Source organism: Vicugna pacos, chromosome 29 (assembly GCF_048564905.1).
Source record: "Vicugna pacos chromosome 29, VicPac4, whole genome shotgun sequence".
In the NCBI taxonomy this organism is placed as follows: Eukaryota; Metazoa; Chordata; class Mammalia; order Artiodactyla; family Camelidae; genus Vicugna; species Vicugna pacos.
Genome location: NC_133015.1, coordinates 9050368 through 9072011, shown reverse-complemented (window position 1 = coordinate 9072011; position 21644 = coordinate 9050368). Strand labels below are relative to the sequence as shown.

General features: G+C 32.7%; 1 protein-coding gene across 2 annotated transcripts in view; it reads left to right on the top strand.

Annotated features, from left to right (window-relative positions):
- ZC2HC1A (zinc finger C2HC-type containing 1A) overlaps window positions 1-17765 on the top strand; it is a 43090-nt gene extending 25325 nt beyond the window's left edge. The window contains exons 8-10 of one of the 2 annotated variants that reach the window (XM_031692293.2): window positions 5220-5336; window positions 8701-8808; window positions 15227-17765. In XM_031692293.2, coding sequence (XP_031548153.1) covers window positions 5220-5336; window positions 8701-8808; window positions 15227-15392 — 391 coding nt within the window. In that variant the 3' untranslated portion in view covers window positions 15393-17765. The remainder of the gene's footprint in view (window positions 1-5219; window positions 5337-8700; window positions 8809-15226) is intronic. The other variant, XM_006202394.4, reaches the window with a different exon arrangement.
- Window positions 17766-21644: the final 3879 nt, after the last annotated feature.

Below are 21644 nucleotides of genomic sequence, written 5' to 3'. Positions count from 1 at the left end.
TTCATTCTTACAGTATTAACAGTAAACAAGGACCTTCCCTGGGTTTGTTTATCCCAAATTAGAAACAGATTGATATCATTGCCAAATAGTTCTTAAAATGCTCATTCAACTATGAATATTTAGAAAGCCTGCCAAATTATTGTTCCTTTCTAGATAATCTTACTCATATCGTGGCAGTTACGTCCTACTAGAGATAGTCCTTTTAAAAGTCTAGGTCAAAATTGAATAGTTTATCATCTATAGAAATGGATCAGCTTGACAAAATGTAATGTATTTTTATCTAGGAATACAGGATAAAGTAGTGATACTTATCATTAATTATGGTGAAATTTTAAAAATTATCATTGGAATCTACGTTTCGTTTAGATTTTCCGAGTCTTAAAATACTGGTATCCTCCCATGTATGGAAATGTGATATTTTAGAGCAGGTGATCTTTTTAAACTACGGCCTGAGGGCCAAATCCTGCCGAGCTGTTTTTATTGGAACATGGCCACACCCAATTGTTTCTGCTTTGTCTTTGGCTGTTTTCATGCTGCAGTAGTAAGGTTGAGTCTTTATGACAGAAACAGTATAGCTCACAGAGCCTAAAATATTTCCTGTCTGGCTTTTCATAGGAAAAGTTCGCCACTCCCTGTTTTAGAATAAGTTATTGAAGGAATTAGATATTTATAGTTTGAAGATAGGAATTTTAAGGATTCTTTATTTATTCCCAATGATGGAATGATTTTTTTAAGTCATGTGGAATATCTAGGAAGATAGGCCATAGATTAGTGTTCCACAGAACCAAGGGTTGTTTTTTTTTTAACTTTTAAAAATTCATTGAAACACATTTCTGTGGTTGAATTGAAAGAATAGTGAGGGATTATTACAACTACATTTTCATGTTGACTCTGACTAGATCTAGTGCCAATTTAGGGACCTATCTGTGAATTTCATATGAGGGTTCCGTTATATGTATCAGATTGCTTGCTCTGCACCAAATTTACTCTATATAGGTGTGCTTGGGTGACTTCAAAATACCTTCCTTTTTTTCCTCAGTAGCAACAAGACTACTTTAACTGCTGAATGGATTTTATTCCTGCCTCAGTTTCTTTCAGACCTGGGTGTATCATCATCGTTACTGAATTCGACCCTTTAAAAGAAAAATAGCATAGAGGCACTCTAAAAACATTGATAATGATAGTTTTTTAATGGTTACTATTAAATTGAAATTACAGTCCTCAAACTTTGTGAATAATGTAAAAATACTTATTAATAAGGTAGATTTTTCATTGTACTTTCCCAAAATTTATTGTCAGAGTAACCCCAGATGTAGATAATGTATAAATTCAATATTAAAATCAACAAAGGTGACTTTTTTTCATAACCTAAAACATGTAAGGCCTCTGAGGACAGGGCAAAACGTGTAATAGACAGAGGCTTCCTAGTTCCTGTACTCATTTTATTCACATCCTTAAATCAGCTGCTGAAGGTTTTGCAAGACCAAGAAAGACATAGTGAAGAAATTTCAACCGAAGAGCAGTCAGTTGGGTTGAAAACTTTATATTCCTTTTGAAAATACGTCACCATTTTTGCATAAATTTCAATCTCTTTCCAAATATTCCTTTATGTTGTTGATTCTTTGACTTACCTTTAGTGCTGCTGAAGCTTGAGGGACAGAAAAGAAGGGATTCAGTAGAAAAGGAGATGGAAGCAAGGAAGTGTTCATGTTCACTAAAATATATATATGAACATGGTACATAAGAAATGGTCTGTTATACATATGATCTGAGATAGTTTATGGAAAGATTTAAGTATTTGAAAGGTCTTCTTTCATAAATGATTATTTTTAATTTTTTGCTAAGGTATAGTTGATGTAAAATATTATATAAGTTTCAGGTACAAAACTAGTGATTCACAATGTTTAAAGGTTATAGTCCATTTATAGTTACTGTAAAATATTGGCTGTAGTCCCCATGTTGTACAATATATCCTTGAAACTTGTTTTATACATAACAGGTTGTACCTCTTAATTCCCTGTGCCTATCTTGCCCTTCCTTCCTTCCTTCTCCTCACTGGTAACCACTAGTTTGTTCTCTATATCTGTGAGTCTTTTCCTTTTTTGTTATATTTATCACTTTATTTCATTTTTTTTAGATTCCACATATAAGTGATATCATGCAGTATTTGTCTTTCTTTGTCTTACTTCACTTAGCATAATAACCTCCAAGTTCATCCATGTTATTCCAAATGGCAAAATATCTTTATTATGGCTGAGAAGTATTCTATTTTGTGTGTAGTGTGTGTGTGTGTGTGTGTGTGTGTATCTCACATCTTCTTTATTTATTCATCTGTTAATGGCCACTTAGGTTTCTTCCCTATTTTGGCAATTGTAAATAATGCTACTGTGAACAAAGGTGCATGCATCTTTTCAAATCAGTGTTTTCACAATTTTTTTAAAATATATCCCCAGGAGTGAAGTTGTTGAATCATATGGTAGTTCTATTTTTGGATTTTTGGGGACCCTCCCTACTACTTTCCACAGTGGCTGCACCAGTTTACATTCCCACCAACAGTGTTACGAGTATTACCTTTTTTTCCGCATCCTCATCAGCATTATTATTTGTGGTCTTTTTGATGATAGCCATTCAGGCAGGTATGAAGTGGTACCTAACTGTGTGTTTTTTCTTTCTTTTGAGTGGAGATAGAGGTTGCAGTAACTTCCTCAGCACACAATGGGAGGCCCTGCATCTTGGAAGAAATAATTGTGGTTTTAATTTGCATTTCTCTGATGATTAACAGTATTGAGCATCTTTTCCTGTGCCTGTTGGCCATCTGTATGTCTTCTTTAGAAAAATGTCTATTCAGGTCTTCTACCCATTTTTTAATTGAGTTGTTTATTTTTTTGATGTTGAGTTGTATCCACTATTTATATATGTTGGAAATTAACGCCTTATAGATCATATCATTTGCAAATATTTTCTTCCATTCAGTAGGTTGTCTTTGTTTTGTTGATGGTTTCCTTTGCTGTACAAAAGCTTTTAAGTTTAATTAGGTCCCAGGATAATTTTAAAATTAATTACCCCAACATTGACTGTAATTTCATGATATCTAAACAACATATAATCAAGATTTTATATATAAAAGTACTTAAAAGGGATGTAAATTAAAATTTATATATAAATATGTTTGTATTAAAATTATCATTAAAATTACATAAAATGTATTTATGTAAGATAAATTTAGATATTATATGATCTTGATTACATTATTGAGATTTTTAGTTTTGTTTTTGTATCGTTAGACCTTGATGATAGCATAATGGTAACAAATTATAGCAGAACGTAAGTTTAGGTGATTTGAGCTTAATAACAATATTTACTAACATTCAGCCTAAGTAACATTTGAATTGTGTGTGTGTGTGTGTGTGTGTGCACATACATATACATAGGTAGATAGAGCAATTGAGTTGAATTTCATAACACAGGTATGTAATACAGTAAAATCATTGGAACCTGCCTTTTAATTAGGTTTTTGAAATCTGAAAATAGTATCAATTCTCTTATATATGGTAAATATGTAATATTTCCACTAGACAATTACCTTTAGATTTTTATTAGATTTTATCCATTTCCTTTGTTGTATTATTTGTAAGATTTTAGTAGTTCTTATCATATTAAAGGAATTGATTTTTTAAAATACTTCCAAATTTTAAAATTTTCTAAATTTTAATTTCAGTAACTTTTTTCTGAGAAAGTAAGATCTTTATTTCTTTTTCCAAATCCACAGATTTCTTCTATAAGATAAACGCTATTTGGAACAATAAATCTTTTGATTACTAATATTTTGATTACTGTTAAGTAATTCAAACAAAAATCTGATTTATTAAATAAAATTCTAAATAGGTGAATTTTCTGGTAATCTTTCACAAATAAAACCTATAAAATTTAATCTCAAACATTTTAGAAATTTTTGTTATGTATATGTATATATTTAATGGAGGCATTTAAAATATTTTAAATAATGTGATGTAAACACCTAATGTAAACACCATCTAATATAAGCACCTCCACCAGCGAAGTATTAATGTCAATTTTTACAACAAAATACCTGTTGTGTGTAGGATACTGAAGGAACGAATAGTGGGTAAAACGTGTCCCTCCTTAGAGATACTTATTTAGAGAAATGATCAGACACTACACTCTCTTATAAGAACAGGCATCGAGTCTGTCTGTCTTACCACAATATTCCCTGAATGTCGCACAGTGCCTGATACATACAGTGGGTGCTCAGGATTTCAATGAGTAAACAAGCACCCCTGAAAACAAGTATACTTTTTAAATTATCAAACAATGATGTGTCATTCCCAGTCATTTAAGATAGCTCTAATTTATTAATTTTTCCTGCTACCTACTATGAATGGATATTGGTTGGTCATAATATATATTATTTCGTTGATATAAAACAAAGAAATCTCTGCGATCCTGCAGTTTTTTCTGTTATCTTCTAGATGGAGATCCTTTATACTTTAGGTTAAAAAAAAAAAATAGAAAGCTTCAGATGGCATGTCTGCTTAACATTGTGACTTGTGATTTTTCAGAATGGCCGTCCATGTTTTTCACATAGGATCGTGTTTTACATTTCTCTGGATAAATTTCAGAAATAGTTATTCTTTGTTAGAAAGTCAGACAGGGATAAAAATAATAGTATGTATTAGTTGATTTCTTATTTTATAGTTGGAATTTTTAAATGTGGAGAAAGTCATGAAATAAGCAAGAAGGAAAAAGAGAAAAGTTCTGTGAATTTAGGGAAGGGGAAATTGGATTAAGTGAGCTCCATGAGAACAAACATCAAATCTGTCTTTTATTTAGCAGAATAACAACTTTCAGTTCAACTCTAGCTGCATAAATTTTACTTGAAATAGTTGTTGCCCTTCTTAAGTTTGTGTTGTTGTTGTTGATTCCATTGTCCTGCTCTGTGTAAATGTGGAACTTATTTGGATGTTTAACGAAACTGGCAGGGTGGCCTTCATAGTCAGAATTTTCGTATCTAGTAACAGACATTGTATGAATTATCTGAGGATTCTTTTTGACACCAGTCCTTACCCTGGTAGTCAGATAATTAAGAGCTTGGTGGGTAGATTTCTGATGAACCAAAATAATGTCTTAAATTTTTTTTTAATATAAAGACACAAACAGTAGCATTCTCCTTATGGGTACACCTTTATATATTTTAATAGTAAGATGGACAAGTTAGGCCCTCCACTTCGAACTGGAAGACATGTGCAAAGGTTGTATGACAGTGATACAAAATCAGACAGTGCCATCAAAAGACATGAGTTATTACCCATTTACAAGTAAGTATTTGTAATGCAGTATAGCTAATCTTTTTCAGATATTTCCTTAAAGACTTTATATAATGGAATCCTATAAATTTGTACATTCCTATACTTAAATTTTTTTTATTTCATCATTTTTAAGCCAATAAGTGCTAAATAATCTTCTAGGACTTATAACGCTTTAATTTTTGATGAGCATTTCTATTGTCCTAAACCTGTTTTCAAAGAGTACATTTTAATCCATTAAATTTTAATTTTTAGAGGATTGAAATAGAAGTCACCTTCAATAGTTACTTTTATGAAGCTTTTTTTTTGGAGTAATATTTTTAAAAAGAAGAGTATAGGGTATATTATGCCATATATAATGTATAATATTGCTAGATTATCTTTTAATTAAACAGACGATGAGTAATATAAAAAAGCAGGGAAAAAAGATCTTAGAAAGCATTCAACTCAGGGATCTTCAGTCTTTTTGTTAGATGGTTACAAATTCCACATAAAGCAGGTAAAGGACATGACACTGCCAGGGAGACTCCCATCTTCGTGCTGGCCCAGCAAACTGTGAAGAGAGGCTAGCGTGGCGGTGGCAGTCTTGGAACTTCCAAGTACGTCTTCGAGGTTTACTAGTTTGGGCCCCAAAACCAAGTCAACCCTTCTCATTTTAAAATGATGAAATTAGGGTCTAATAAATTAAATTACTTACTAAAATTGAAAAATGTTATTAAGTAGAGTTCCCTTGGCTAACTTTTAAACCAAGGCCTATTCTTACCAATAGATAATACATTTAACTAGATATACAATAAAACAAAGGTGGGAAAAGTCTTTAATGTGTTAGCAGCCATCATGTGTTATTTTTAAGTAGTTAGTGATAAATCCTAGGAGGAAGAATTTGTGCCTGAGCCATTTTTCTTTGTACTACTACTACTGTCTGTACCTCTGAAGCAGATCTCAAAGAAACATTGATTAGCCATTAGGATAAAGTACAATTCAAAAATTAAACCTCCTTTTATTATTGTTTGAACTGTATAGCAGGCTGATTATAGACACACAGTAAGAGTAGCACTTTTCAGACTCTGGCCAGAAAGAAAAATGTGTTGACCATGTGAGACTGGGGCCATGTGTTTCAAGTACTGATGAAAACAGTTCTACCCAGTCTCTTAAGGATGGTTCTTGTCATGCTGATTTCACCTCATAGGGGATGTTACTAAAAATACATGACAGGCATTTAATAATTGCAGCTGTTGTTGATAATCATATTTTTCTTCAATTTTTAAAATAATTTTCTAATTATTTGAATAACTTTATTGATAAATTGTGTGTGTATGTGTGTGGGTGTGTTTGTATTTTTTTAATATTTTTTATTGATTTATAATCATTTTACAATGTTGTGTCAAATTCCAGTGTAGAGCACAATTTTTCGGTTATACATAAACATATATATTCATTGTCACATTTTTTCTCTGTGAGCTGCCATAAGGTCTTGTATATATTTCCCTGTGCTATACAGTATAATCTTGCTTATCTATTCTATAATTTTGAAATCCCAGTGTATTGTCTATATATCTCATGTACACATGATGTGAAGGTGATAGGATTTCTAACAAGACTGTTCTATAGCCAAAAAAAAAAGTGCTTCCTGTTCCTCTTATGACTCTTACGGGAAGAAATGCCATTCTTCCAATGAATTTTTAGAGATTGAATTCCTAAAAAGGCACATGGCAGTTCTGCAACATCCCTAGCAGGGCTGTGTAAAAGTAGAGTAGGAATACCTCATGGATGGACTTGTAGTGATCATTTGAAGGCCATTTCTTGAAGCGGTCCAGGGTAACTCATCCATGCATCAAGATGATTCCTGTCCAAGTTTATAAATAATTTAAAGTAACTATTCAAGGGAGCCTCCCTTTGAGTGACAGTATTGAGTACTGAAAATAAGATTTGTAAAAAGACCCACCTAAATTCAAGTTCAAATATTCTAGCCATGTAATAGTTTTGCAGTTTACTTAGTTTGTCTGAATATGAGTCTCTTCAACTTTAAAATGGGAGTGATATCTTCTGAGATTTTTGTGAAGATTAAACAAAGCAAAATAGGTGTAGTATTTAGCATCGTATTTGGCATGTAACAGCAGCTCGAAAAATAGTAGATGTTATTACCTGCCTGTATGTGGGAGGTAGCTCTTTAACTTTGCTATATAAGTAGAGAAGGAAGATTTTGAGCAAAAGTTTGAGAACTTCCAATCTAAAGGAATTTTTTAAAGTATTCTGCTTGTTCATATAACACAACATTGATTATCTCTGAAATGAAAAGAGTTGATGAAATTTCTAAAGAGGGGAGGGAACTAACATTTTATTGAACATCTGACCCCTGGTTCTGCAACATACTAGCTGTGTCCCCTTGAGTAAGTTACTTAACTACTCTTCCTCAGTTGGCACATTTGTAAATGGAATTAGTAATCCTTCCTACTTCATAGGATTATTATGAGGATTAAATAAATTTTACATGAAAGAGAGAGAAATGTAGCTCTACCACATGTAGTTAGCACTTTTATATAAATGTTAACTTGTAGTAGCAATAGCCGTAGTAGTAATAATAGTATTACCATGATCATAATCAGCTATGCTAAATGTTTATGTAAATTACAGTTTATATATCTGACTTCCTATAAGATAATGATGATGGTCACATTTTATAAATGAGGGAATGGACTCAGAGAGCAATTGGGATTTGAACCCAGATTCATCTGAATTCCAAAGCCTTTACTTTTACCATTAGACCATCATATAGCCATCTAAGCTTTCTTTGATTCCTGAAGTTTCAGAAAGGAAATTCAGTGATGATCCAACCATAACTCTTTACTGATAACAAATAGCCCAGGCTGTATAGTTGGTGAAATGAAATCTTTAAAGGCAAAATTATATTAACCCACTTATTTTAGTTGCTGTTTCCAAGAACAGACTTTCATAAATAGAATATTATCCTCTTAAAATGGTTAGCTAATTTTTTAACCACATTTTGTATGCTTCACATTATTATTTAACAGTTATTCATAGGCACTGAACAAACACATTTCTATTTTGAGAAAACTATATATTTAAACTTAAATTTGAAGGCTTTTAGAATGATTAACTTACACATTTCGTGTAAAGAATATATACATGTTTCAGTGATTTTTTGCCCCAGGCACCATTACTAAATGCAAAATGCTTTGGTTTATCCTTGGTATTAAGGATTTCAGATTTGAAATAATTATTTGGATTTTAATCTTTTGAACTTACTTCTTTACAGCTTCTAATTATTTTTCTAATCACGCAAATTAGCAATTTGAGAAATAAATGCTTACTATTCAATAGTTTTTTCATTATGGCCTCTCTTTCTCTCTTCTAGAGCTAACATCAAACCTCGAAATTCCACACCACCTAGTTTGGCTCGAAATCCTGCCTCAGGTGTGCTTACAAGCAAAAGGAAAACATATACAGAGAGCTACGTGACCAGGTATATTTAGCTCTGATATTATAATAAATAAAAATGAGTGTTACGTAGTTTTCCAAGGGACATATACAAAAATTTCTATCAGGCCATTCATAGAAAATCAAATATTTCCTTTGCTATATTATTTAATTTGGCTTTTACATTATACATTAAAGAAATGGTTTGGACATAAATAATGTTTTCTTGTACTTGTAAGTTTTATGGTAAATGCTCAGGGACAATTTGTTCAGTTCCACTAGATGCATTTGGTGTTTCTTATGTCTTAATTTTAACTGGAACATGATTATTTTTGCCTTTACAAATTGAATAATAGACCCTTTATACCACTGCTATTATAATTTTCAGCCTCATTTTAATACATTTAAACTCCCCTGCTGAAATTGTGATAATCCATGTACTTCTGTTTCTAATCTGTGACAATATTTGCACAACTTCGACATTCACTCTGTTTTTAAGCATATAATGAAATCATTCCAGTTATTTATTTTTTTATATGTATCCCATCTTATTTGAAAGTTTTAAGGAAAGGTACAGAAGGCCATGATGTATAGTGAGGTAATTTTTTTTAATGAAAGAAGAATAGGAAAAGGAAAGACAAGAATTAAAAGAAACAGTGAAAAAAGGAGTTTGATTAGTCCACAAAAAATATGTGTCATGAGCCCTGTAGATAGATGAGCCCTGGGCCAAAAATTGGCAGCCAATTTACAAGAGAAGATAGAAGTACTTAGTTACATGATTCATGATGTCTGAAACAAAAAAATAAATCTCTTTCTGAAAGTACAACTAGTCTTGAGGCCTCAAAATTTCTCCTGTGATTTCTCATAAGGAGGCACTGGATAATTTAATGGATAATTTCTTAATTAGCATCCCTACTGAATCCATGCTAAATATGGCAATAGATTTCCTAGTTAATTTTTTTTTTTAGGATGCCTTCAATGCAGGCCTACAACATGATATCCTATGATTCACTAAAAATAGTTGTAATGTGGGTGTGTTATGTATAACTGTATGTATATTGTCTGCTTTTGTTATAAGTATATAACATATACAGCTATCCATTATTCAGATTTTATCCAGGGACAGATTTTTCAAGTATCTAAGATGGTAGATCTCAAGCTTTGTTGCTCATTAGAAAGAAGCATCTGTGGAGCTTTCTAAAAATGAATATGTTGAGGTCCCTCCCAGAAATTTTGATTTCTTTGGCTTGGAGAGTGGGATCTGGGCATCTGCCATTTAAAAAGTTTTAAGGGTTTTGCTTATGCATAAAATGAGAACTATAGAGGAACTGGTGAATTGCTGTTTTTTCAGCTAGAAGTTTTTAATAAATTCTGTTTGTTTCACCTGAGATTTTGATACATTGAATATCAAAGATGTGAACTTAGGTTTCTTGGAGTCCTGGAGTGTGGCTCTACTATGTTACTGAATATGTGTGGAGCCATGTGATTTGAATCAATGCTGAGTATTAGCATTCTCTTATAAAATGGAAAACTTAATAAATACATATGCTTAAATAAAAGGATTATTTTATCTTTCCAAAGAAGTAGACAAAAGAAGTGTCAACAGGCCGGAGCCAAACGTCACATTAAAAAAAATAAGTTTGGGTTATTCTTTTGTTTTCCTTTTTCTTTTTCTTTTTCAATGGTTTATATGTGATGGGAAGCCCTGAGCCTTATTCACTTGACTTATACTCTACCCTCATTCCAGACAGAAATAATTATAACATGGAGAAATCTCAGAGATTTATTTTTCTGCAAGTATGATAGACTGCATTTCCTGGATGACTCTTCCACCTAAAATACCTAGAAATGTTGTATTGAAAAGAACAAGTATCTCTTTTAATGTATAGCTTAGCTCTCAGGAAAGTAAGGGAAACTGCCACAGAATAAAAATATAAAGGAAGGTAGAGATCAAATTGGTATTTTAACTGCAGTTAACACTGCAGTTGCTTTTGAGGTTTTCAGTAATTTTCACTGTGCAGAGGCTTGGGTTTTAATGTCATTGTGGAAGAGAAGAATTAATTTCTGGTACAGAAATGCAGTGTCAAAAACTCAACTTTCCCTTCCCTTCCTCACCTTGCCTCTTGCTCTAAGCCAGGACTGTTGCAGTGCTCAGCAAGGGGTCTTAAGCTTGGCCAGAGATACTCATATGATGGTATATTACTTTTGTCATTGGAAATATTTACAGGAAATGTGGGATGATAGCAGGGCAGCATCAGGTGTTTCTCTTTTATGGGAGCCCTTGCAGCAGTCCTGGAGCTTATCTTCCTTAGCTGTCCAGCTGACAGCTTAGGTATGAGAGAGCAAGATCTCACAGGTGGGTGTAGGGACAGTTTAATTAGCAATCCTTTGTCCCCAAAGGGAAGCAGTATCTCTTATAACAGTTCCATAGGCATAGCTTCCCGGTTGTCCTGAGGGCCATATCTAGTTTCAGTGGACCGCATATAAGTGCTGTTGCCTAGAAACTGGCATTTCACCTGTGTTGGATTTTCATTAAACAGAGCTAGGGAGTTTTCCCAAGGTCAAATAGGTCCACAGAAAAGTAGAAAGAGTTGTGTTAATCCTTCTATCACAGTATTCAGAGGGTCATCTCTCAGTGAAAGGGTGGATTAGAGAAAAAAAATCCACTAACCAGGAAAAGAGACCCAAGAAGACTTGTCTATCTTAGCATGGCTCAGAGGGATGTGAGAATTCCCGCTGATAACTGATTAACTATAGGCTCACCTGCACGGAAGTGTAAGCTTTGAAAGTACAGTATCTGCATATTCTAAGAAATTCTTAACTGAAAAAAAAAAAAGATACTTTTGATTTAGGTGTTCCCTTGGAGCCTGTAAAAGCAAAACCAAAGCAAATCATCTTTGGTGTGAAATACCCTTAACCTAGACTTCCTGATTCTCACAGTGAGCAAATGTGAGCTCACAATTCTAAATTATAAATCACACATGGAAACTTCAAACTATTTGAAGAAATAAGCAGTCATAAGTGAGAGTTAGCAAAAAAAAAAAAAAAAAAACACAAGTAGCCACGACTCTAGATATTGAAATCATCAGATAAATATTATAAAGTCAGTTTAAAGTATATAAAGAAAAAAGAGAGGGAATTGAAGTCTCTTTGACAATATACCATCACAAAAAGATTAGAGCATCTTTACAAAAGAACCAAACAGAACTCAATATAAGGAAAAAACTCAAAATATAGTGTTTAAATTGCAGATTAGACACAGCTGAAGAAGAGAGAAATAAGCTAAAGGATAGATTTAAAGGCATTATCTAGAGTGGAGTCCCAAGAGAGAAGGGAGATGTGAGGGGGATTTTTAATTTTTAAGGTCTAAGATTGTTGAATCAGGGGTCAAAAGAAGAAAATCGAGTGAGAGACAGCATTTTTGAATAATTTATACCTGAAAATAATCCAGGGTTAATGAAAAACACAAGTTCTCAAAATCAGAGAACAACAATCCCAAGCAGGATGAATAAAATGAAAACAACATATAGATGGAACTGTAATGAAACTTGGGAAGACAGACTGTGAGATCTTAAAAGCAGCCACAGGGAAAGAACATCACTTAGACAGCGTGAGGATCCCCCGGCTAGTACACAGCTCACTTGTGGAGCCAAAGACAGTGGAATCAGCACATTCAGGGTGCTGAGGGAAGTTAACTGCTGACCTTTGATTGTATACCAACTGAATCAGTGGTTCTCAAACTTTAATGTGCATCAGAATCACCCAGAGCACTAATTTTAACACAGCTTGTTGGCCTCACTCAAGGATTTCTCACTCAGTGAGTCTCGAATGGGGCACAAGGTTTTGCATTGACAGTAAGTTTCAGATAATGCTGATGCTGCCAGATTGAGGACATCACTTGTGAACCAGTGACCTAAACTATCAGTCAAAGAATGAGAATGAAATAAAGCCATTTTCAGACAAAAAAATGAGAAAATTTATCATCTGTAGACCATGACTAAAAGAACATTCTTTTCCTTAGAAAAGAGGAAAGTGTCCCAAAGAGGGGGAATTTTGCAAGGAGGACTGATGAGCAAAGAAGTTGATAAATAAGTAAATCTAAATTAGTACTGAGTACATGAAATAGTAAAGATAAAACAGAAATTAATGAAATAAAAAGATTATAACAGCATTAAGGAAAAACCTGGTGGTCAATGGGAGCTTCCTCCAAGATGGTGCCCAGCAGCTGCTAGAGATCCTGATTAGAGCACTCTGAATCTTGGCCTCTGCATTGTTGTTGGCAGGAGCAGAGAGGGAAGGAACTTCAGAGTGCTTTGTGATACTTCACCTTTAACTTCCCTGCTCATCACTACTGTCATCAAGTTGAATTTTGCCAGGCCCTTTGTTCTAATTTACTTAGTCGTCACTACATGCTGCAGACTCTTCTTTCATCCTTCGTCCCCTGTGCTGCAGTCCTCAGGGCTCTGAACAATCTCACTGCCACCCTGTACTGTGTCCCCTTTGCTTTATTGTTTGCTAGCTGACACGCTGTATATGTTATTTATGCTGTGTTTTGTCTTCTCCATAAAACAGTAAGCTTCCAAGCACAAGGAGTTTAATCTGTTTTGTACTGCTCTAACTCTAGGATCAGGAGGAGTACTTGACAGAAACTAGGCTCTCAGTAAATATTTTTCCAAATAAGTGAATGAATAATAGATGAGGAGGACTAACAAAGCAAAAAATTTGGTTTGGGAGAAGATGCAAATAATATGCAGAATGAAAAGAGAAATGTAACTGCAGACACAGCAGAAATTTAAAATTACAAGAACATCATGCCAGTAATTTGAAACTTGGATGAAACGCATGATTTCCTAGAAAAAGATAACTTACGAAACCTGATTTCAAACAAACTTGAAATTATGATCATTGAAGAAATTGATTCAGTAATTAAACTTTTCCGGGGGGAAGGAAGTGAAAAACGGCATTCTTCAACTTCTTTTCAAAGGTTAGGAAACTTTGATACCCAGACTAATAAGAGAATGTAAAATTACGATCAATCCTACTTATAAACTTGAAAAAAATGTATAAAATCTCTAAGAATTTTAGCAGACCCAATCCACAAACATGAAATTCGTGACTCTCTAGATTTATCACAGAAAATAAAATTGATTTAATTTCAGAAAGTGTTAATATAACTTAATCACATCAACAGATTAAAGGATTAAAAAAATTGGTCAGTTTTTATATATGTATACACACACATGATTTACCACCTATTTTTAATTTAAAAGAAGAGCTTAGAAAATTAGGAATAGAAGAAATTGCCAAGAACACTAGATTTGCTAGAACCCTACATCAGTCTTCATATTTGGTGGTGACATAAAAGAAGCGTTTTCTGTCAAAACAGAAATAACACAAGAATGTCAGCTATAATCATTTCTATTTTAACCTAACTAGTAAAAAAAAAACATTAAAATTACAAGACATGGAAAGGACACAAAACTTATATATAATATGATCATATTTAGAATATCCAAAAAAATGAATGAATAAATATAATTGTCTTTTAGTAAATTCACTGGTTTTGTTATTAGTATATTGAAAGTTATTGCAGTCTATCAGCAACAAACGGAAAATGCAGTTTTTAGAAATACCCATGCACAGATACACACAAATTCAGGGTGCACAGGAATAAAATTGAAAACCAAGCAAGAGCTTTAATTTTGATAGAGAGAATGACACAACTTCAAAGATGGTGAAACCTTAGTAAAAATGTACCTTCTTTGTAAAATAGAAAATTCAATATTATAAAACTTTTTGTAAAGTTATCTATTATACCTTAAATCAGTGCATAAATTCAGTGCAATTTTCAAGCAAAATATATGAATCCTGAGAAGTTCTTTTCATATGAAAGAATAAAAGACTAACATTAGCTGGGACAAGTTAAAGAAGAATGCATGGATGATTTATGAAGCTATAGTAATTAAGAAAGTGTGATACTGATTCAAGAGTAACGAAATAGAATAGTGGATCATGATGGAGTGATTAGAAAAAGACCCCATGAATTCTTTTTTTGTTTGTTTTAATTGAAGTATAGTTTACAATGACACACATACATTCCTTTTCATATTATTTTCCATTATAGGTTACTACCAGCCATTGAATACAGTTCCCTGTGCCCTGCAGTAGGACCTTGCTGTTTGTCTATTCTGTACATAGTTTGTATCTGCCAATCCCAAACTCCCAGTTTATCCCTCCCTCCCCCTCCCCTGTAAACATGTTTGTTTTCTATGTGTGTGAATCTGTTTCTGTTTTGTAAACGAGTTCATTTGTGATTCTTTTTTAATCTAAACTAGAAGAATATTAACTATGAGATTAAGCAAGCTTTAGTTATATTTACTACTAGGTTCTCCTTCCCAAGGGTTATGGGTTGAAAACTACTGACATGAACTTTGTGTTTCTGCTTTTTTTCCGTCCCTCTCCAGGCCAGATGGAGACTATGTATCTTCACTTAACGGCGGAAACATTAAAGGCATTGAAGGAAATTCCACAGGACACTTACCAAAATTCTGCCACGAGTGTGGGACTAAATACCCAGTAGAATGGGCAAAGTTCTGCTGTGAATGTGGCGTTCGAAGAATGGTTCTGTGAACAGAATCCACAAAGAAAAAGAGCTAAGTCCAGATTTACGACTCTCACTGCTGGGACATCTAGAGCACTTCCTCTAAGTGACTTTGTGCTAAAATTATTCAAAATACTTTTTTCAACAATTTTTGGAGCATAATCCTTTGGCTGTTTAATGTCTGTGTAGGTGTGTGTATATACTGTACATAATAAATACCTGATAACCCAGACCGTGCCATTCAAGGAAATAATCACGTATCATAGGTCAGAAAGTAACTTCAAGTGGAATCGTTACGTTCGGTATTGTTTTTCGCTGTTGTTAAAGCACATAAAGCAAACCTCCACGGGCTCGCGAACACTAGTGCTTGTTAGCCCGCCAAGCTTTAGGATGGTCATTGCTTGAGAAAAAAATCAGAATAAACATTCTATTATTGGTGCCTATTTTCAGATAGTATCATTGCAGGATGGGATGCTTGGAATTTTGGAACCGAAGAGAATATTTTTAGTTTCAATTAATTATGTAGGTCATTTTTCTGTAGAGCTCTTTAACAAATTTATAAATATTTTAAAAAGGAAAAAACCCCTACAGGTCTATGTTGTCCTTTATTCGGTATATTATTGATTATATAATTTAGAGATCTTTACTCATTCTTTAAAATGTAATTATGCAATTTTCTTTTCAGAGACACAAGGCTGAAAATACAAATGTATCTTATTCTAGTTAGAGCTTAATGATTTTTTTTTAAATCAGTGTGCTCAGTGTATATTAGTTGAGCATATATCCTTTCTACTTTTGTCTTCAAATTTAACTTTTTTTCTTTCTTTCCCACAATCTCATGTCTGAAGAGTAGTTTTAATTGACAACTTCAGCTTCATTTTTGCAAACTTTGTAAATGTAATTATTTAATAGAAGATGCACAAAATTCCTTGCAGAATCCTCTGTTTATTTCTATGTATTTGAATTCAGAAGAAATTATTACAGTGGGTTTTAAAACAAACCATCTTACCTAATAAATAGTAGTTTCAATAATAGTGCAGGGCATGCAGATAAAAAGTATTTGAATTTTAGTCACTTGAAGTATACTTAGATGTAGTTATGAGTAGGTTAAGCGAATATCTAATTTTTCCTACTCAAATTTTCTTTTTAGTGTTTAATGCTGAAACACCATTTACATCACAATAAAAAGCCACTGAGAATGTATTGCTTTAATGAATGACTGTTTTGTTATGTAATTAAACATTCACAAATAATTAATTATGCATTCTCTTTAACTTTGACTAAAGTAGGGCTTCTAATCATTGTCACTTTCGGTGTAACATAGTATTTAGTAGTAGATGTCCTTGATTGCTTGTACAGCCATATTCAGTAATTCAGTAGTCATTTCTGTTGTGTCAAACCTAAAAGAGCCTTGATCTTATAAAGGTACAAGTAAATCTGTAACAGGCAATTTTTAGCCTCTTATTTATGATTCTGATCAACTGTAAGGATCAGTGTAGAAATTTGTGGCTTATAACTTTCTCTGCAATGTGTTTATACTTCATAATTTTATTCATTAGTTTTTTAATTTTGTTTTTCATTTGGGCGGGGAATAACTCAGAGTTAATGGAATTGTTTACCGTATAATTTCTTTCCTGACTTTCTACTAATTTTTTTCTTGGTTGTCTTTATTCAGTCATATTGGTCAAAAGAAAGGGTGCATCAACTAGAATAAGCTGTAATAAATTTGGGAGAATAATGTACGTATTAGGATTGCATTTCAATAGTTTATGTTCTTCTGTTCTAATTGTTATAAATCAAATGAAGAAGAACTTCAAACTTTTGTTTTGCTGAGGATTGAGCACCATTTTCCTTCAAGTAGATTTTCAAAGACCTCAAGAAAGGGGGTAGGTAAATGAGCTTAAACAAAGTGGCACATGTTTGTTTCTCACAGTAGCAAGTAAATGTTATAATGTACTACATAGGAATGAGTTGTTAAGAAATCATCCAATTCTAGAACCCAGAGATTATTATAAACAGTAAGTAGATGAAATATATTTATGAATTATAAAACATGTTGATGCAGTGTGTTTAAATGCATTTTTATATTACTTGCATATATTATTCTTACATTGATTTATTGTGCAATAGTTCAGTGTTTAAGAAATTTTCCTAGATCTATGCATCATTTATTTTATTTTTATTTATTTTCCTAAGTATTTGCCAGTGTGGTAGAATAAAAAAAATGACTGTAAGCCTAAATTAAAATTGTAAAAATTGCTTATATGTTATCCTGGAAGTTACTAGCTTGAAAAAGTAAGATTATTATGGCTGCTGTTGTGTCTTGTTCACTCTGTTTTTTATTACAAATAATGTCTTCACGTTTGAACCTATTCAATAAAGACATGAAGCAAAAAATGCTAGTTGATTTTCATTGATGTCTTTTCTTTTATCTAGACACAGGTAAAAAGATGGAAATGTACTGAAATATAAAGAAAATATTCAAAGTTGAAACACAGGCTTTTCAAAGAGAAAACAGTTTTCATTGGCAGTTTTTTTTGGTCCCATCAGCTTTTCAAGAAATTTATTACTATTTTATTGAATTGAAGTGTTTTATGACTTCAAAGTATTACAGATATGTTTCTTCACAAGATTTTTAAAGCATAGAAACATTAGAGTCAATAAAATTTAGCAGTTGAAAACAGTGAAGTCAAGGTTGATAGGAAACTTGGATATTTGTAATTAGGTAATATACAATTCAAAGGCAAAAAATATTTGTGATGAATGCTTTGTGATTCGACCATCATATTTAACATTTTAAACAGGTGTTGTGTCTAGTAGAAATATGATCAGATGAGACATGTTTAATTTCAACTCAGTTTTCCTTAGGCTAGAGGTGAAAACTACCATGAGTAGAACTCAGTGGAATAGATACATAGCTACAAAGCACCAGCAGAACTCTTGTGTCTTTATTTGCAATGCAGGTATATGCATTTTATATGGTAAGTATATTTTTAGTTTTATATGGTAAGTATATTTTTAGTACTAAGGTTGATTTTTCCGATTGACAGTATTATTGAACAGAGCAGTTGAGAATCATTAAAACAAAATTGATGCTAGCCACACATTTTTATTTTCATTTAGAACATTTTCAGTTAAATGTTATTGTCACAATACTCATTTCTATACAACTTTGCTTGCTTGGCTTATATGTGAATTGCTTTTTTGCCACTAGAGGGTGCTTTTGAGTAATTTAATATTGACAGCCTCCAATTATTTTAAAGACATGTCAGCAATCTAGATGTGATTTTTTTTTTCTTTTTGATAACATGAAATGACAGAGATTTATGGAGTACTTTTTGTTGTTTATTTTGTTGTGACTTTAATAACCCATTTTGATTTTGGGCATCATCCTGGTAGTTTTTGATAGAAATATTTAATATTTACACCTCACATAATTTTGTTAGCAAAATTATGCATCTCAGACTACTGCTTATGCACATTGCCAAATAATTATTATACTATTACTATTACATTTCATCGTACTTACACAACAGTTAAAATCTCTCTTAAGTTTTTTTTCCTTCAGTTAGCTAACCTAACAACATCTAACATATACAAGTGACATCTATTTAAATAGGAGCAAAATGAGTGGCTAGACCAACTAATGTAAAATGCAGAAAGCTAAAGCTTTATCTTATAAACATTTTTAAAAATGTTTTATATGTTCTTCATTCTATGAAATGTTAGGAATCAAGAGAAGTAAGATGTGATTAAGTCCCTGGAAGTCAACAATAATTTATTTGGAGAAGCTGGTAATAAAAACAGACAATTACAACTTAGGAAAAAAGAAGGACTTATTTTAATGGAAAATTTCTTTATTACAAAGTTACCAACAAAGTGCTTTACAAATGTTGAAGCTTCTTCCTTATCACAAGTTATACAATTGATCATTTCCTATTTTTTTTTTCCCTTCCCTATCCCAGGGCTTAGGAGGAACCCTGGTAGAATATGAGCAAGAGCTGCAGTACCTTTTAGTGGGGAAAAGGTGACTGGTAGTGAAAAGGATGTGAGTGGTGAGGTCCGGCAGAGCTGCAAGACATGAACGACTTGGGCTGTCCTGAGGACTGAGGAAAACCAATATTGAGTAAAACTTACCGAAAATTCCAGCTGTTCAGTCTTACTTCACATAACTCGTCACTTTCACTTTCATTCTCCTTTTTTTTTTTTTTCCTCTCTCTGCTCAAATGTTTCAGTTTCTATGTTGAATTGAATTTGCAACAATAAGGCTGGGGATAAGAGGCTGCCAGCTGTGGTGAGTATACTCAACAATGAAATGCTGACTTTCGTTCATCGAATCAGGGATCTTAAATTATAATAAAACTGAATACTGCCTGGGGCATTAAGGTGAATGCCCTCATCTGCTGACAGTGGAGATACAAATTGATGCTTTTGGAAGAAGTTGACTAAATTTGCTGTAAAAGCTTTTAAAATACACACTCTCATAACTCAGAAATTTTATTTTCTAAGATGTATTCTTGAAGGAGTAATCTGAAGTGCAGAAAAATATATATGCAGAACACATTTAATAGTGGTATTTGTAGTGATAAATATTAGTTAATAAAGCACTTTCAAATAATTTTTAATGGTATAACAAGACTATATTTTATTAGGACAGAAAACTAGCCTAGAGTAGTGAATGTGTATAAAATATGATTCCAATTATGTAAAGGATTGCACAGCTAAAAAGGTTTGAAGTATATTCCTCAATATTGTGCTTGTTTCTAGTGAAAGGATTTACGATGTTATATGGTCTTTATATTTTTGGTATTAGTTTTTAAATATATATAAGACTTCCATAGTCTTTAAAAATAGGGTTATGTTTTTCAGAATCACTTGCATGTGATAATAGTTAAATTAAATCACTACCGCATCTTCCATTATTTTCTGACATTCACAAATGTAGGTGATACCCTTTATAGTTAAGCTAGTTTGTTTCTGTAATACTTTTGTTGTTGAAAGTGGTGTCTGTCAAATCTGTGTATGATTTTAATAAGATTATTTTTCCTCATTTTTCTCAAATTATATTACATTGTAATATACCTCTCCCTCTCTTAACTTTATCACCTGTGATTTGAAGAGTCCAAGGAATACATGAGTTTTTAATTCATAGAGCATAAGATAAAAAGTAAACCTGGTATAGGTATTTTAGAGATTTTTTTTTTTTGCCATTCTGTTGTTGAGCTGTGAGAGCAAAATACATTTAGAACATTTAGATCTATTTTCACATATTTACCTATTATATTTTAAAACTTTAAAGATTTTTTAAAGTTATTTTCTTCTACTTGTTATTTTAGTCAAAAAGAATACTTTAAGAACCAGAAAGTTTTAAAAGTACATTTTTATTTTTACTCATCTTCTCAAACTTAAGTGTTCTTATAGGGAAATTCATATGCACCACATAAGAAACATCAGAAATTCGTTATTTTATTTTGAACACTTAATTCTTCAAGGGTGATTCTCTTTAGACACGTGTGCTTAACTATTAATTTGAAATTGTAAAACAATAGGTTTGTTTTTCAACATAGGTCTTACTGTAGACAATCAAAACACCATTTGAATGAGCAACATAGGTGCTAGACGAGCTCTGCATCCCTGGGGAGGCACTATATTCTCATGGTCTTTGCTTTTGATCAACAGTTTTGTGGTTCTCCCTCTGGTATCACTAGAAAGATTGTTTCTCACTGATGCCATTACCAGGAAGCTGTTATATGAGGAGAAGGGGGACTTATCATTAATTGCCTTAGATACTTTAGTATAATTTAAGTAGAAAACAGTGAACAATTCTAGAAATTAAACACTGCCCAAAACGTGCCTAGTAGTGAAAAATTATCTTACTCTGTTTTAAACCTAAACAGGACATTTGTCCTGTTTGTGGCTAGCATCTTTTAAAAATCCCATGTTTGGTGAATTTTCTGTTTTGAATCTTCCTGCCTTAAAATCGTTGCCAGAGTTTAGTTTTCCATCCTTTCTTTCAGCTAGGGAGTAGTCATGTGACCTTGAAACTACCCCACAGACTTGGATTTTGAAGCAAGTAATGTGACGCAGACACTGGTTTTCTGTTGAGGATGGTGGAGAGACATCTAGCTTCCAAGGCAGCTGTGGCAGAGTCAAGAAGTGGCACCCTTATTACACGAAGTGACTTGTCACTCTTTAACTCTGAACCAGTGACTGTGCCAAGGGGAAAAGCAGGAAGAGCATCGGATTCATCTGAAGAAGTCACATGACACCAAATGGATTAA